Source organism: Equus asinus, chromosome 15 (genome assembly GCF_041296235.1).
Source record: "Equus asinus isolate D_3611 breed Donkey chromosome 15, EquAss-T2T_v2, whole genome shotgun sequence".
NCBI lineage: Eukaryota > Metazoa > Chordata > Mammalia > Perissodactyla > Equidae > Equus > Equus asinus.
This window is the reverse complement of record NC_091804.1, coordinates 8,370,003-8,383,025: the sequence shown is the minus strand read 5'-3', so window position 1 is coordinate 8,383,025 and position 13,023 is coordinate 8,370,003. Positions and strand designations below refer to the sequence as shown.

At 38.6% G+C, this 13,023-nt stretch overlaps 1 protein-coding gene across 14 annotated transcripts in view; it reads right to left on the bottom strand.

Annotated features, from left to right (window-relative positions):
- The window catches only part of KIF16B (kinesin family member 16B), a 277,231-nt gene that overhangs the window by 165,879 nt on the left and 98,329 nt on the right, over positions 1 to 13,023 (bottom strand). The window contains exon 1 of one of the 14 annotated variants that reach the window (XM_070485535.1): positions 9,132 to 9,259. The exons of the other annotated variants lie outside the window; for them this stretch is intronic. Coding sequence (XP_070341636.1) covers positions 9,132 to 9,194 — 63 coding nt within the window. The 5' untranslated portion in view covers positions 9,195 to 9,259. Of the gene's footprint in view, positions 1 to 9,131; positions 9,260 to 13,023 lie in introns of those variants that run through there. 14 annotated transcript variants of the gene reach the window in all.

Genomic DNA, 13,023 nt, shown 5'->3' with positions numbered 1-13,023 from the left:
GGAACAGGAAAAAAAAAATGGAGCTCCTCCAGCCACTCGGAAAGTTTATGCCACACACACAACTGCACTTCTCTTAGTAGTTAAGTTTTCACTGATGGCGATTCCTGATAAATCATAAGTGACCCAAAATAGCTCCCCGAAGTAGCTGGCAGACTTCCTTTTTTGGATCCTATGCCATTTTCATTAAGCTGAAATAATTACTACTATGTAAAAAACAAAAATGCTGTTTCTCAGAATATATTAGCCACGTTCATTTAAATCCCTGTCCTGTGAACTTGACAGACAGAGGTCAGGAGGGGAAGTAATTATTAAATAAACTTTGTCCCATGCTCCACTGCCCAGTCCTGGTGAAGATGGCATATGCAACGCACCTGAAACATTCCCGAAGACCCCTGTAGAAAGGGCTGTGAAGCAAAATTTTTTTATTCAGGGGCCAGCCCCACGGCATGCCCTGCTTTGGCAGCCCAGGCTTGCAGGTTTGGATCCTCGGTGCAGAACTAGACCACTCGTCAGGCATGCTGTGGCAGCATTCCACATACAAAAAAGAGGAAGATTGGCACAGATGTTAGCTCAGGGTGAATCTTCCTCAAGCAAAAAAAAGAGGAAGATTGGCAACAGATGTTAGCTCAGTGCAAATCTTCCTCAGGGGGAAAGAAAAATTATTCAGACTTCTGTCTCACTTATTTTAATACTCAGTGTTTTAAAAATAAGCTCATATTTACCTACTTTACTTATTTATTTACTTTTTTTTTTTGAGGAAGATCAGCACTGAGCTAACATCTGCTGCAAATCTTCCCCTTTTTGCCAAGGAAGACTGTCTCTGAGGTAACATTTGTGCCCATTTTCCTCTGTTTTATATGTGGGATGCCTGCAACAGTGTGGTTTGCTAAGCAGTATGTAGGTCCACTCCCAGGATCCAAACCAGCAAACCCTGAGACACCAAAGCAGAGTATGTGAACTTAACCGCTATGCCACCAGGCTGGCCCCGCCACATTTACCTATTTTAAAAAGAATGCATAGGCTCTATCCAGGTTCTGGTAGGAGTATGGAGACTGCTCACACTTGAATCTTCCCACTTCTAAAAACCATGAAAAGCAACTAGAAGAATAAACAAAATCGATAGAATAGATGACACAGGAAATGACAACTGTGTGCAGGGGAGAGCATATGATGAGGAGGAATGAGGGGAGGGTGAGGAGTGAGAGACATTGTTAGTAGCAGACTCGCAAAACACCAGCAAGAAAATATTCACCGCCAGAGGAGAGGCGCTCACCCCTTGTGGGAACTGCCCTGAGCAGGTCTGAGAAGAACAGAGTAGAGCAGGAAGCACTGGGGAAGCAGAGGGAAAAGGTACGGAAAGGGATAAAAGAGTGAGTACCGTGTAACAAAGAAACTGCCCACTCCAGTAGGAGCAGCAGATCTCTCACGCTGAGAAACTGGGAAGGACGCTCTAAGTCTTCCACCCTCACAGGACCCTCCTGCTAGGAAATACTTCAGGAAAACACAAATAATTCAAATAGGAACAAAAAAGTGAGCAAGACTGCCATATCCACTATAAGAAAAAAAAATATTATTTCTCAGCAGCACAGAAGAAAATTCACCAGAAAAATATAGCTGCAAAGCTAGAAGTTGCAATAAAACACTCCGAGTAGTCAAAGACAACAGAAGGAGGGGAGAAGAAAATGTACAGAATTCAGGAAGGATGAAAAAAGAAAAAAAAGCAAGAAATGAATATTAGAGTACAAAGAACACACAGGCAAACAGAAATCCTAGAAAGCACAGTAAAAGACATAAAGCATCGAAATGAGAAAAGCTATGAAAATGAAACAGAGATAGATAGATGGATAGAACAAAAAGTGACAGATATACAAAAGTAGTCAAAGGAAAAAGAATACACACACACACACACATACATATATATCTCCAAATAAGAAAACTAAAACAATGGAAAACGTAGAATAGAATGAAATCAAAGACCCCTGAGAACCAGATGGACTGTCTGTGTCTAACCTAAAAGCAAAATGGGGTCAAGTGGCCATGACAGGACTGGGATACCGCAGTCACATACTCTGTATTTAGAAAACCACAGAACACACTCAAGTGTTTGACTCCGCCAAAGTTTCTGATTTTACAGAAGTCCCTAACAGCCACCTGGACCTAACCAATAAAACTAACCCGCACCAACCAATCAGGACTAAGAAGACTTGCATCCCTCATTTGCATAAGCAGACCTGAGTGGGAACCTGGGTAGGAACTGAGTACCTGGGCGGGAAATTTTTCTATAAAAGCAGCCCCATTCCCTTGTTCTCCCGGAGCGTACTTCCATTTTGCTGCCAAAGACTACGTCTCCCCAGTTTGCAAACTGTAGAAATAATAAAGCTTTCCTAACTAAATTCTTGTATTCCAGAGATTTTTGTTGACAAACAGATCCAATATTTGAAATCTAATGCAAGCAGATGTCACTGAAATAAAGACTCTAAACCAGGCGTTGGCAAAATGGAGCCCAGTGGCCCAACCCAGCCACGCTCATTTGTGTATGTATCATCCATGGCTGCTTTCACACTGCAACAGCAGAGCTGAGTAGCTGTGACAGGGTCCACATGGCCTACAAAGGTGACCACTCTCTGGTCCCTTACAGAAAAAGTTACCAATCCCTGCTCCAAACTGTGAATTGGACAGCACTCTAATCACCTGGAAACACCAAGACATGCACTAGGAAAATGAAAGATGAAGAATCTTTTGAGCAGCCAGTCAAAAAGACCAAGTCACTTCTATGGGAAAGCAAATCAGGTTGGCAACTGACTTTAACATCAATTCAATGCCAGAAAATAATGGAGCAGCGCCCACAAGGAAAGAATGAATGAACCAGGTACGTATGCTTTGAGGGAGTATTTTTCCTGAGAGATCCTCTAGAGAAATCTACAGAGGACAAGCTTTATCTAACCAAGAGATGAGAGAAACTTCAGCAAGAGGGAGTGATGGAGACCCATAAAATATTTCACTGTAGAACTAAGACTTCAACAAATTTGGGAATAAAGATGACTGCGAATAGCATGTAAATGTTAATGCATGGTTAATGCACTGATAAGGCAGCAACAGCACAACTCAGAGGCCATCTCATAGGACCAGCAGAGGCAGAAAGGATGGCATTTTAAGCTGATAAACCTTATTTAAGGATACAAAGTTAAACACTAAGGTATGTTACACAAATGATCCAAAGTGGAAGTGGAAGAGGAGAGGAAACTGGAAGAAACTACAAATTAATGTTGTTGTTGCTCATTGCAGAGGACCAAAAGGCATGCTCTAAACTAAAGGAAAAGGGGACTGAGAGTCTCGTGACTCTAATGACATAGAAGTAACTGAACACAACAGAAAAGTACAGCCCTCCCTAAAAAATGGAAGCACAAAAACACATTGGTAAGCTAACAGGAAACATAGGGAAGATGCTTTAAAATGCACACACATATGCATACATAAGCAATGTGTAAGTTAATACCATGGAACTAAACCAATCATACTGGCTGTATCAAAATGTAATAACAGGCTTAATTCAATGACTTTCAGATTGATTAGCAAAGCAAAACTTTTTTCTGTGCCAGGTACAAGAGACACCTAACACAAAATCCATCGGATTCAAAATAAAGTCAGGAGCAATAGCACACAAGACAAACACAAACCACAGGAGCTATGTAGGGGTCATGATCTTGACATTAAACAATACAGAATTAAATAATGTAAACCGTGTGACATAGGTGAGTGAATAGACGACCAAAAGAGAAGGCCTAAAAGTTCAGAGATAGATCTATGTACACGTGGGAAGTTAACAACTGACGGCATATCAAACAGTCACGTAACGATCAATTTAAAATATATGTGGTGTGACAACTGAACAGCTATTTAGAAAAAGATAAAGCTGACTCCATAATTTACATATTTTACACAAGATAAGCTATATGTGGATCAAAGATTTAAATGTAAAATATAAAACTATACAGATGCTATGAAAAAATAAACTATACTTACTCCTTCATAATCTCAAAGTAGAGAAAGCCTTTCTAATTATGATTCAAAATTCAGAAGCCATAAAAGATTTAGTAAATTTGACCATAAAAACTATATGACTATATTATATGCTTTATATATACATATACACACACACACAATTTATAAGCACAAACACAAATTTCCACATAACTCATGTATAAAGACACACACCACATAATGACATAAAAAATTAAAAATTGGGGAAAAAATATTTACAATGTATATTACTGACAAAGGGTTAGCACATGAAGATCCCTAGAAATTCAGGGAAGGGGAATGACTAAAAAGCCAATAGAAAAATAAGAAATTTATAGAAACAGATAATTCACAGAAAAGGAAATACAATTAATTGGCCCTTTAATAAAACATTCTCTTAATTTCACTCATTAGAGAAATGCAAATGAAAACTGTTGTGATCCATTTGTGATCTATCAGACTGGCAAAAGTTTAGCTTGACAACATACTCTATTGAGAGGCTGTGGAGTAAGCAAAATGGCACGACCCCTATGGAGAAGAATTTGGCAATATCTTCGTAAATTACAGATTAATTTATCCTCGACTCAGCAATTTTACCTGTGGAATTCTATCCTATGAATTCGTAGGAAAAAGTAAGAAATGACTTTCACACACAAATACATATACATACGAGTTATTCAGTTATTCCTTATGATACTGTTTATACTTCAGAACACTGAAGAACAAAATGCCCAGCAACAGAGAAACCTTGGGGCAATCTACAGTGGATACAGTATATCTATCCATACAACGATGTACTGTGCAGTTGTAAAGAAAAAGAAAAAGGGAGGGATACCTCTAAGGAGAGCTAGGATATATTGCTAAATGAATAAAAACAAGATGAAGAATAATGCATATATTTTCTTGTCTTATTTTTTGGAGCAAGTGTGGAGAATAAAAATATATATTTATGTTTGTTTCTCAAAAGCATATTCATATTATTCATATTTTTCAAAAGAAAAACTTGAAAGGTAAGCAAGTGACTAATAAGTTACCAAGGATAAAAGTAAGATTTATCTCTATGCACCTTCCTATATTAATTTAGGCTATAGAATTACATAAATGCAATATATATTATATATGCACACACATGTATACATAAACACACAAATACATATAGAATTTTTATTTATGTGTAACACATAATAGGTAAATATATATAATTTAAAATTTTTAAATGCTAAAAGTGAAAATAAACTTAAATAAATGAATCCAAGTGTTCATCAAAGTGAAAACACAATCATTATTTCAAGTGAATTTATAACACTGCACTGACTACATATCTTCCTTAATAGAAAGCATTCTGAGGACAAAAGACTCTACAAATTTATTTAAAATTTCATTTAGTAGTTTTAATATTAGTTATTAGTATGCTGTTTTGAAACAGCTTTCAAATAAATCAAATAATACACAGAATTAAATAAATAATTTCTTAATAGTTTTAGGAGTCAAGATTTTTAGTTAAGGGAAAAAGATGTATAATTATGAACTCAAGCAAGCTAAATACGAAGCTGGTATTTATGACATGGCTCAGAACCACGGCACCCCAGCAGCAGTGAGCACCCCGATGTTTGGAGGTTGGTCTCTAACGCTGTTCCTCACTGATATGAACCAGAACTCCCTAAAGAAACAGCTAATTTCAACTCTCAGACAGAAAAGGTTCAACGCGTACCCGGGACATCTTGTTCTGGCACAAAACAAGAAAGTTTTCAAAGATTTCTAAGGTGTTAGGGACACAGGTTAAAAACAGCCACTGAACAAAGTTGTGAGAATTTGTACATCAAAAAGAATAATGATTGTAGTTGACTGAAACACACTGAATCCAGGAAATTCCATTCTATAATAATCATCATCATCATCAGAGGAAAAGCCAGAAAGAAAAAAAAAAACCCTCTTATTTGTCATCATTTGATGTAACTATGAAATCAACTCCTTACCTTAAAGTATATGATAATTAAAGGCAAAAAAAATTAAGCATTTATCTTGCCTTTTCAGAGGATCTAAACTGGACCTGGTCACAGGAGAAGCTCCACTTCAGAGAACAGTGCTGACTAACAAAGTGGAAAGGATGATAAAATTAGAAAATCATTATTCTGCAACTTCTAATGAAACCATTGATTCAGGCAAGAATTATCGACTGTTGTCAAAACCAAGAAGTAAATGGCTCATGGGAACTAAAGTGACAACGTATATTCTTTCTTATTTCCACTCTAGTGCCCAACAACTGTCTGCATATAACAGAGACAAACACCAAAATAAATAAATAAATAAAAATAAAGGGGGAAAAGAACAAGAGAAAACGGCAGTAGGCTAAATTAAGGAGTGAGGACGGACTACAAACCACCTGCCAGGAAGTCCTACATCGACATTCTTTTAGGGTGGGACAAGCCTCTGACCTTAAATATATCTGCCAATACAAAGAGGGAACACGTCTGTCTCATGATTCACAGCGTCTGAGTTAAAAACAAAACCTCTCCTCAGCACAGTGCCCACCCTCCCTAACCCCAGGAGATGGCTTCCCACGGTCTAGTCCTTAACGACTCCTCAGCGTGAAGGTGGCAACCGCTTTCCAGGGCATTTCTTACAATGTCCTTCAATAGAGGCTGATGGGATATTGCCAAAAGTCAGCTCAATCAAAGCAGTTCTCCTAGGAGCTACCCAATCTCATCCAGGCATATAATTTTGATGGTCTGATCTAATCTAGGGAAAGATTTCTAGGTATCTAGAATCTAACTCACCACATTTCACTCGCACAAACACACGGCAGATTCACATTTCCTCTGGGAGGCCTGATTTGGAATACACAGCTCTGCAACGCTTAAATTCTCAAATTCAAACTGACATTAATGTCTTTGCAGTAGACTGCTCTTCTTTCTTTAAAACAAAAATGCAGAAAGAAAAGGCCTTCAATGATCTTGCTAAAAACAGTCTCACTGTTTTTCTTATTCCAGTTAAGGCACGCACACAAACATGCGTACACACATGAATGCTTTACTCCAAAACATACACAATTTGTGTGCTTTTTAACCAATAGGTCCTGATGGAAGGTGGAGCCCCCTGAGCCCCATACTGTAATCCCAAAGAATTTGAAAAAGATAGGCACTAAAAGAGATGGCTAATATCATAACAGCTGAAACACGAGTAACTCGCCCAAATTACACAACTGGTAAATAGTACATCTAGGACTGGACCTTAAGTAACCTGACTTCAGGGACCGTGACATTAAACACTACACTCTGCTACCTCTCGATACCACATCCTCCCCCAGAACCACGGATCATAGATCCTGTCCCCATGTTTTTTGCCACAGTTGGCTGGGGAAAGACAAAACCCCAACTTGATTACCATTTTTAGTGAGCTATGAATGCTGTGGAGTAGACAAGGCTCATCCCATCGTGGAAGGACCTGCCTCACTACTCAGCTCTAGGCTTCAAGGGTAGAACCATCTATTTCTAAAGCCACAGGGTAGAAACAGATCTATGATGCTTGAAGATTCCATCCATGGATCAAATCAAGACACAGAAACAAGTGAGGATAATTCCCCCTCCTCATCCTCCTCTCCAGCTACTCTCATTTACAAGCTAGTCTAAGCAAGACAAATATGGTCAGAATCCCAGCAATTTCTCACTCTTGCTGACAACACTGATAAACAGTCCTTAACTTTGGGAGACCTCAGGTCAAATTCCTCTTAGAGACATGCCATGCAAGTGTTGCATTTTTTGTGAAAACAAAAGAAAAATAAGCAAATTGTGCCACCAACTTAATATTTCTAAATCTACGGGTGCTGTTGCTAAATGACAATTATACATATTCAGAAAAAGGCAGAAAACATGTAAAGCTACAAAATTTCTGTAAGCAATATCTCAGCCCAGAAATCATATTCGCTGTTTATCTAATAATTAAAACTCAATGGCTGACCGCTCAAATGAAGTTATGGACTTACAATTTAATGTCACCACAGCCTTTCATTTCTGGTCCATGAGATGTTAAAACGGGAGGTGGGGGATAAGAGAGTTCCGAACACCCCCTGCCTTTTGAAGCCTTTTCTGCCTCATCCACGAAAAGCCTGAATGTGATTTATAATCAGATATTCATTTAACAGCCGAGCAGGTCCTCCGCAAATGCTGTCTAGCCTTATCTGGGTAGAAAACAAAGAGGACTATGAATAATGCCTTGAAAGGTGTCTGCCTCATGCAATCTTGAAACTTCCAGCTCAAGGTGTTAATAAGGAGTCACAGGAAGGCCTCCCCCAGATAAGGAACTCTACCTTGACACGGACAAGGTCCTGAAACAGGGCATGATGATAATCAAGGAAAGCTTCCTGGCTTATCCACATCTGCATCACTGGTTCAAGATCACAAAAAAAAAAGATGGATGGGGGGCCGGCCCCGTGGCTGAGTGGCTAAGTTCTCGCACCCCACTGCAGCGGCCCAGGGTTTCGCCGGTTCAGATCCTGGGCCCAGACATGGCAGGGCTCATCAGGCCGTCCTGAGGTGGCGTCCCACATAGCACAACCAGAATGACCTACAACTAGAACATACAACTATGTAATGTAATGGGGGGCTTTGGGGAGAAGAAGAAAGAAAAAAAAAAAGAAGATTGGCAACAGATCTTAGCTCAGGTGCCAATCTTTAAAAAAAAACAAAATTGGACGTAAGATACTTTTATTCTTCTAGGAAGAAAAAACACTACCCTGCACTACCCAAGTAAAGCACAACCAAGAGGAAAGCTCAAAATCAGTGTTTCAGGAGGTGGAGGGGGGTGGTAATAGTTTTCTTTTGGCTTCGTGAGGCCCTTCTACCTTAATCAATCAAGAAATCCATTAAAGATTCTGCCCCAACCCAGATCAAACAGTCTAGGTTTGCTGTGAGCCACATTACTGCCTGCCAAAACGCAGCTGCTGTGAGAGCAATCCACAAAGGCACTGAGGCTGCCGACGATGAAGAGCAGCTAAAGGAAATGACAGATGCAGCATCCACAACTGCCCAAATGAGCAAGGCCAGCAGAGAGGACGAAACATTAACATAGCTGCTCCACATAAAAAGAAAATGTTAAATCAGGAATAACCTCACCTTCTCACAGTTCTTCACTCTTCCAATCAATGACTCGCTTCTGTTACCTAGGCAATTGCTCATCCAAAGGTGAGCATGATAATAAAAGCAGTTATTAAGAAATCAAATTCTAGGATAAGAGTCAAAACAGGAAGCCACTGCTGAAACTCATGTTCTAACAGCATTTCTGATATCAATTTTTCAATAATGGTCTGATGTGTATGGGGAGCATATGCTGTACTTTTCCCAGAAAACTCCGTCTTTATGAATAAATGTGGTTAATATAACAAAATACTACTTTCTAGCCAAGATTAGCTTCAGAAAATAGCTTACGTTAGATGAAATGCAAAGTGAAAGAAAGGAGGGAGAGAGAAAAGGAGGAAGGGAGGAAACCCACATACAAATGTGCACACACGCACATGCACACCCACAGCACGCCCCACCAGCCACTCTGCAGGAAAGCCAAAGAGATTAATTAGATGATTTCTGGAAAGTGCTTTGAATTCTTTTGAAGAAAGGTGCAATATTTATGGAAGGTATTAGTTTTCTTATTATTCTGAAAGGCATTTTCATTCACTTCCCAATGAAACATAATACAACTAATATCCAGTCGGCTTTCTTTTAACCATGAACATTAATCAAATCAGAAGTCTTTTTAAAACTTATATTAAGCAAACATCAATTCCCCATTCAACAATTCTAATACTTATATGACTATCATTTTTTTAACAAGTGCCGTGAGTCATGATTTCCTGCCAAACTAATTTAATATAAAGTTAATTACAGGCATACAGATATTTCTGACTTTTGAGAGTTATGCCCTCATCACCAAGACTATCATACACAAATATTTATTGACTACCTACCCTGAGTAATACAGAGAAGCATGAAATGTAGTGCCTGACCTCAAGAAGCTTGTAACTGCAGAGTGAGGACATGAACATAAAATATTAAAACTATCCACTAATATCATATTTAACCAATACCGTGGCTGGGGGTGGGTGTCAGGTATTGTCCACCAAAGAATTTTCTGAAAGCCTAGGCTTCTTTTAAAAAGCTCTAAACCATTTTCTCAAATGCAATTACATTCGAGGGCAATTTTCCTAAAAGGAACAGCACATTTGCTGTCTCCTGAGTAGAGCACACTGTCCTCGACCGCTGGGACTCTCAGGCACCATTATGACTTCAAATGACTCGTGCACAGAACTCAACATCTGCCTTCGTTCGGTTGGGGCTTTGGAAGGTGGGGTGGAGGCTGCTTTCATCCTAAACCAGGGGGCCGTCAAAGTGCTTGGACTTGTTTAAATTATTGTGCCTTTTCTAAAACCGGCAGGTTGTCATTTATCCCTGCTATCTGAGCCTGCTCCTCACAGCTCCTATCCCACTTCTAATTTGCTTCTTGCTAATCTCCTGTGGGCTGGGAAGCTCAAAAGCCCTTCTTAAGGTGTGTGCACAGCCTTCTTTTGACTTTGACCAGTACTCAAAGGGCTGTTTTAGTGCTCAGTTATATTCAAGATAGCTGAAACTGTCAAACAGACGTGTGTCTCACTTCTCCACTCATAAATGCCAAGTTTAAAAGAATAATAGGATACAACAAAAATGAGGAAAATAAAGAAAAGTACTAGGGGGGAAAAGGCAACATCTATACAATGGAAATTTCAAGTTGATTTTGTTAGGAATTCAGACAGAAGGAGACTGAGGTGATCAATGCCTGGCACATCTCATGGTAATATGCTTTGAAGATAAATAGATAATGCCACAAAGAAGTACAAATAAAAATTAAATGCAGGTTGGCTTCAAGTAGCAAAAATGGTCTAAGATTTCTCCTCAACTCTAGGATTTGGAAGAAAACAGAGCATGTTCAAGCTTTGAGAAAAACATGGGCCCTATGGGCTATTCGGCTGCCATTTACATAGAAAAGCTGTGAACATCCCAGGGACAGTCCCTCCATTCATCCAGACAGAAAGCAAAAGGAAGAGAGGATGGGGTAGCCAGTGGTCAATGAGCTGGTGGGAAGCAATGAAGATTAGAAGCATTGGGTTTAATCTAAATAAAGCCTAGATACAGAGAGAAATGTTGAAAGAAACAGACCTTGAAAAAAGAGTGTAATAATAAACCAATAGTCTGGAATTAAAATCCCAACATACATCAACAACGCATGGAAATGTTAAAAACAAACATTCTCCTAAATATCTATTGAGACAACGAAGGAAAAAAACTATCAACTTTTAGAAAACCTATATGAAAATATAAATATTACATATCAAAATGTATAGGATGCTGCCAAATTCATACTCAAAGGAAAATGCATAGCCTTAAGTAATTTCATTTTTATACAAAAGGCATAAAAATAAAGTTTTTAAAAATATAAAAGAAGGAGAATAAGGAAACAGGACAAGCAGAAATTAATACTTTGAGGACAAAAAACAAACACAAGACTTGAAGATACCAAGGAATAAGAGAAAAGGAAACCTTTAACACATCTAACAAAAGAAGGACAAATGTAAAAACAGAAAATTAGTAATGAGAAAGACATAGGATATATTTTAAGGATTTCTTTTTCCTCTTAGTAGTAATTTCCAATCTTTTTTCTTCTTTTACCCACTTAAGAAGCCAGAAACTCAGGGAAACCTATCAGTTCCTCTTTCTGAGGAAAAAGAAATCTACAAGTAGGAAAGAAATAAAATCACATCAACTCTTTAAGACCAACAGGCCTGTTTTACCCATCAATATACAGGAAAAGATTAAACACAAAATGAAGTATATATGCATCACAACAAAGTCAAACTAAAGGGAATTTACACTTTATATTACATAATTTACATATTTGAATTTATAAAATTCAAGAATATCAATAATTGAAAACCACCACCAACTCAAGCCCCCGTTGAGGACCCACTGACTGACAGAAAAGCTCGTGCTGAAATTACACATTTCTTAATGAAATTTACCCTTACAGATACCAAATTTTAGTGACCTAAGTTACTAACAAGTAAGTGTTAGTTATAAAAACAAAAACTCACAGAATTGTGCACCATACGCTCAGAAGAATTACAAAAAAGACAAATTTTTAGTAAGTTTCTGGCCTACTAAAACAAAGGTAGGTATTTAAGAACCACTGCCCACAAATAGGAGCCTCAAACCACAAGTCTTCTAAGGATGGAAACTTCCAGAGGATATTAAGCATGCATAGATTTAAGGGGATCAATTTCCAGATCTCCAGTTCCCACTCAGACGCTTTCTAAAATGGATCTGCCTGAGACGGTGCCTGCAGGGCCCGCCATTCCCAACTCTGCTCTTCTCTCCCACCTCCTTGTTCACAGATGTTCTTCTTTCTTTTTACAACAGAAAGACATACCTGCTCCCCACCCTAATTTTCCTACAGTGCATTCAAAGCACCAAACAAAGAGAAAACTGGAATATTTGGTTTAAACCTAAGCCTCCTTAATCAAGGCACGTAATAGTACTTCTCATCCTTCCCTATCTTACACATATTTCTGTTAAGGACAAACCTGGTGGTGGAATCCGGGTATTTTGGCCTGTGCTGGGATGCTCTGCATTTAGACACACTACAGTACCTTGACAATGAGGCAAACAGAGGCAACAACAGTGTCCTTATTTCAAGTTGGCAAAGTCACAGTAAGGCACTGTCTTAGCTCTCCCCATCTAACTATCAGAGAATTGGAAAAGGGAAATGACACAGATGCCAGAGAACTGCATATTAACATATTTGTTTGAAATGAAGAATGAAGTCAGATTTTTTTAAACAAAAAGTCTGATTTTTCTAACTGGAATGACAATAACTCTACAGCTCCATGGTTTTCACCACACACATGTGCACTTGCACAGACACACCCATACCCACACACACAATATAGAGACAAAAATACATTTAAGGCCAATAATACAAAAT